At 46.4% G+C, this 5061-nt stretch overlaps 1 protein-coding gene across 2 annotated transcripts; it reads right to left on the reverse strand.

The window, feature by feature from the left end:
• Positions 1-337: 337 nt before the first annotated feature.
• On the reverse strand, positions 338-1932 carry LOC113223281 (ribonuclease 1B pancreatic-like). 2 transcript variants are annotated; one of them, XM_026452767.2, is made up of 2 exons: positions 1780-1932; positions 338-1075 (listed from the first exon to the last, which is right to left on the reverse strand). In XM_026452767.2, exon 2 carries the CDS (start codon positions 1048-1050, stop codon positions 580-582), a length of 471 nt encoding a protein of 156 aa, XP_026308552.1. In that variant the 5' UTR covers positions 1051-1075; positions 1780-1932; the 3' UTR covers positions 338-579. The 2 variants fall into 2 exon arrangements, with proteins under 2 accessions (XP_026308552.1, XP_026308553.1); XM_026452768.2 differs by lacking the exon at positions 1780-1932 and adding an exon at positions 1231-1398.
• Between the last annotated feature and the right edge of the window lie 3129 nt (positions 1933-5061).

Here is a 5061-nt window from a genome sequence, read left to right on the forward strand (position 1 = left end):
GAGGCTAAGCAGGGTCTTCCTGAGGTCGCACTCTCCTTCCTTCTGTGCCACAGAATGACTGTATTTGAGCTTCACCCCTCTGTCAGTTCACCCTGCATGGCAGTGTCCCAGGCTGTTGCTCCCTTTTGTCTACAACAGCCCACGCTTAATAGTTTTAGATTTGGCATCAAGGAATCTACAAGGAAAGGAATTTTCTCAAGCCACTAAAATCCAAGTCAGAAGGGAAAGCATTTAATTACTTCATTCACCGTTCTCCAAAGCGAATCAGATTTACCCTTCTTACCCCTTGCTGGAAGGCGATGCCAGAAACAGTACTTAGACAGAACCACTTCAGAAATCAAGTGTTTGCAACTGTGTTTTATTGGAAGAAAGAGTGGAGGGGTTAACATGGGGCCCACCTCACAACCCACTCTTCACCCCCAAAATCACGCAGGGGTGGGACTCAGGAAAAGGAAGCATGAGTGTGTTGAATAGGAGCCCTAACTGGAGTTACTTCTTTCACAGCAGGGAAGGAAGAGGGAAGAGGCAGCTGTGGAAAGGATGAGGTTGAGGGAGGTGGGATATCTCGCTGCTCTGAGCTTAGGTTGAGTCCTCCACAGAAGCATCGAAGTGGACTGGCACATACGGGCTCCCTTCACAGGCCACAATGATGTGTCTCTCCAAATTGCTGGTCTGGTATGCACAGTTGGGGTACTTGGAGCCGTCTGTCAGGCGGCACTCTGTGATGTGCATTCTGGAATTGCTCTTGAAGCAGTTGGTCTGCCCGTTCTTGCAGGTGACATTTTCCTGGAAGCAGACATTCTGGACATCTACCAGGGGCTCGTGCACAAAGGTGTTCACTGATTTGCACCACCCCTGTGTCATATTCCGGCGCTTCATCATTTGGTTGCAGTAGGTAGAGCTGCTGCTGGGGGAACTGTCTGAGTCCATGTGTTGCCGCTGGAATTTCTCGGCCGCGGATTCACTGCCTAGGGAAGGCTGGGCCCAGCCCAGCACCAGTAGCACCAGGACAAACAGAGGGAGCAGGATGACAGACTTATCCAGAGCCATGGTGGCCTCACTTTCTCGGAAAAGCCTAATTGAGAAAAGGAGACAGAAGGAAAAGAGGCCTCTTAGAAAAAGAACTCCAGCTCCCACCTATGGCTTCCCTGGCTTACAGTTTCGGTCTCAGGTCAACCAGAAAGATGTCCGTCCCACTTCCTGAGGTTTTTTGTGTAATGAGACACTCACGTGTATCCTTCTCCACAAGCGTTTTATTGCCACTCTCCAAAGTGAGGTCTTTTTCCCCTTTAGGTGGTGACCTACGAAGTGACCTAAAATCCTGTCAGTTTCTATCTTTGAATACTGGCGTTTCTTTGATCCAAAATACATTTGTATCTAGTGCTCAAATGGCTCATCAAAACATCAGTTTGAATAAATCATGAACCAAATTGTATCCCCAACATCTAGGACCATGGGTGACAGAGTCTTGTTGTCTTACAGCGTAAGGGAACTCAGGCCAGTGCCTGACACTGGCATCATAAAGGATTCCATTGCATTCCAAAGAAAAATGCTGGCCTCCCCCAACTTGAGGGCTCCTTCTTTTCCAGTTCCATGGATGCTCTGTAGCCTGCACGTTCCACCCCGACCCCTCTGCCTGCAGCTGATGTTTGCCTGGGTCACATTGTTTTCAGTGCTAACATCATCCAAGCTTTCTCAGTGCTGTGGACTGGCCCTAGCTTCTTCCTCTCCAACCCTGAAGCAGAAGCGGCACCTGAGAACATCTCTTGGACTGCTTACCTGGACCTGCAGCTTGGTGTCTGAGAGAGATGGAAGGCCAGTTTCTGCAATCACTCAGCTCCTGGGGTGTGGACCTTATATAGATGACAAAGGGGTTTGGCTTCCAAGAGGAAAACGGTGGGAGGAGCATATCGAACTGAGTTCAAATAAAATCAAGGACGTGAGGAAGGAGTGGTGAATCACCCAGGCCACCATCTTTTCAGGGCTGCTGAAGAAAGAGCAAATATTTGCCTACATTAGTCTTTCTTCCTATGTAAACCACATCTGTCTGCTGATGCACAAAGAGCAGCAGAGAAAGCCACTACAGCACTGGTGCCCAAACCTGACACACTAGGGACAAAGCCCTTGTTACTTCTTCGTGGGCCATTTTCACCAAGTAGACTTGGAGGTTAACAAAGGATGCAAAAGGTGATCACGGGAAAGGGAGGCCCTCTCCTCAGGAGAGGTACTAATGGGAGACATGGAATTCTGGCCAAAGCTATTCCAGGGCTCCTAGGGAGCAAAACCCAAGTCTCTTTCTAGGAGGGCATTCTCCCAACAGTACCTCTCCCGGGGGTGGGAGGTGGGGTCGGGGGGAATGGAGGCTGTCCTGCTGCCCCCAACTGGAAGGCTTCCCAGATCTGGAGAAGAAAGGGGGAGTAACTGAATAGGGAGGAAGAGGAGGCTTCTAGGGTGAGCTCACCCAGTTCTGGCCACTTCCAGCCCACCCTCCTCCCCTGCTCTGGGGGCATCGAGAGGATGGAGCTGTTCTTATCTACTGATCACAACCACTGACCCGGTAGGTCGGAATTGAGTAGAGAAACTGAAGATAAACTTAAATCCCAAATCTCAAATTATTTTTGGGTAAAAAACACAAAGCATATCATATTTGTCAGCAGCAGAATGCCCTCCTAGAAGGAGACCTGTTTTTTTTTGTTGTTGTTGTTGAGTAACAATTTGGATTCCTGTAGAGTAAGAATTATCAAAATATCTCTTCGTGCTCTGTGTTCAGATTGTTTCAGCCTCTCTGTGTAAAAAGTGGCCATGGTGAAATTATCTGACCTACGTTGTGTGGTTGTAGGTCATAAGATCCTCATTCCAGAGAAGGTCCTGCCCCCCATACCCAGAAAAAAGAACGAATGCCCAGGGAGGCCAAGAAGAATCTAGACAGGGAGGCCTTGCTGGGTTTCCCCACTCAGCCTATTTTCATTAGATCACACCCCTGTTGTCCAATCACATTTCTACACAGCTGTTCATACTTTGTTGGTACCTCAGTATAACAATGCCCACTTTCCCCTCTATCTTTGGGTCTTCTGAAGGCCCCCGTGTTGTGTTAAGGAAGGAGACCACTACTACTCCTGCTTCCCTCCTCCCCCCACCTTGCCTAGTTCACAAGACAGGAAGAAAGAGACAAAGAAACAAACGTAAGATGAACAGCCAGACAACCTTGGCACCACCACCCGGACCTAGGAGTTAAAAAAAAGGAATAATAATAACATCAACCCCTGACCTAAACTACTTGTGTTATCTGTAAATTCCAGACACTGTATGAAAAAAAAAAAGTGTTGTAAAACTTTTTGTTCTGTTAACTGATGCATGTAGCCCCCAGTCACGTTTCCCACGCTGGCTCGATTTATCACGACCCTTTCATGTGGACCCCTTAAGGTTGTAAGCCTTTAAAAAGGCCAAGTATTTCCTTTTCCGGGAGCTCAGCTCTTAAGACGCAAGTCTGCTGACGCTCCCAGCTGAATAAAAAACCTCTTCCTTCTTTAATCCTGTGTCTGAGGATTTTTGTCTGCGGTTCATCCTGCTATAGTGTAAAACTCTGATAAATAAAATTGTATGCAGTTTTCCTATTAAACTGTCTTTTGTCAGTTGATTTTCAGCGAACCTTCGGAGGGTGAAAGGGGAATTTTTCCTTGGCTCCTATAGTTTGCTTACTCCCCCAGCCCCCACCTATATTTTATTTTTCTGATTCTTAAATAATGCTTTTATTATTTTGAATAGTCAAGTTAGAATGTGTTCATTCATTCATTCAACTGTGGGATACAGACATAGATAAGACACAGGACTTACCCGAAAGGCGCCTGGTGGGATGGTTTGGATTAGTCAGGTGGACCCCACTAAGGCACTGGGCGTGGCTGCACAAAAGTGGTCTCCACCCAGCAAGATGATTGCAGAACCACAGTTCAGATGTGAGCAGGTCTTCTGTAACTATAATAAGGCTCTTCAACAGCCCCTGGCCCTAGGAATCCTGAAACTACAGGAAGCCATTTTGTCTATTTATGCATAGCAATCTAGACAAGCCCATGGACTTTTAATTGCACTTCATAGGGAACCATCAAAAGCCCTTACTGCAGCCTTATCCTTGACCCAGTTGCAAAGGCATAGCCCCGCTTGTCTTAGGGCAGTAGATGCTACGCCACATTTGTTGTTGCTTCTGCTGAAGTTGTTCTAGGCTCCCTGCTTGACCTCCTGCACAGGCATTACACCTGACTGAGATCTCACTGCACATTTCAGGCAGCTGATTAACCTCTTGTAAGATTCTATCGCTCTCTCCCTCTCACGTTACTACTCATCTCTGCAGCACACTGTATTCTGCCACCCTCTGTCCTTACCAGAAGGGGAGCCTCTTGATTGTCTTACCTCAGTAGGGAACATTCAGCATGTCAGTCGGATTTATTAACAACTCCTATTGAGAACCCGGACCTAATATGATTTACTGATGGATCATACCACAAAATTGAAACTTGAGCTTAGTACACTGAGGAAAGAAAAATCAATTCTTCCTTTACCCTCCTAGAGTCTAGGGCTGGGGGCTGTGTAAATTAAAATGACAAAAGACAGATTTAACAGGAGAAAAGGCATAACAATTTAATTTAATATTAATATTCTACATGAATATGGAAGTCTTCATAAAAAAAGAAGTGAAGACTCAAAGAAGGAATTAAACCTGAGAGTTTATAGGCCATTTTGACAAAGAAAATTGTGCAGAAGTGACAAGACAGTGTTCTGTGAAAGGGCCACATATATGAAGTTGCCCCAAATTCTGAAGGAGCCTAGAAACTAAAGAATGAGGCAGACAAATTCAGTTTGTCAGTAAAGGGTGTTTTATTCTGTTGGGGAACTTATAGATGGAAGTGTCGTCTTGGGCAGCAGCAAGACAGGTACATCTCAGCACTGCTATTTCCCAGACCCACAGCTTATATACCACAGGGAAAAGGGGTACGTGCAGTATAGAGACAATGAAAGGCAACCCTTTAGAACAGGCAAGAATGCTGTGTTTGTCATAGCCCATAATTT

This window comes from Piliocolobus tephrosceles, unplaced genomic scaffold, assembly GCF_002776525.5.
Source record: "Piliocolobus tephrosceles isolate RC106 unplaced genomic scaffold, ASM277652v3 unscaffolded_40576, whole genome shotgun sequence".
Taxonomy (NCBI): Eukaryota; Metazoa; Chordata; class Mammalia; order Primates; family Cercopithecidae; genus Piliocolobus; species Piliocolobus tephrosceles.

Bases quoted from the DNA above. Each gene is read 5' to 3' on its own strand.
- LOC113223281 (XM_026452767.2), bottom strand. From the start codon at position 1,050: ATGGCTCTGGATAAGTCTGTCATCCTGCTCCCTCTGTTTGTCCTGGTG.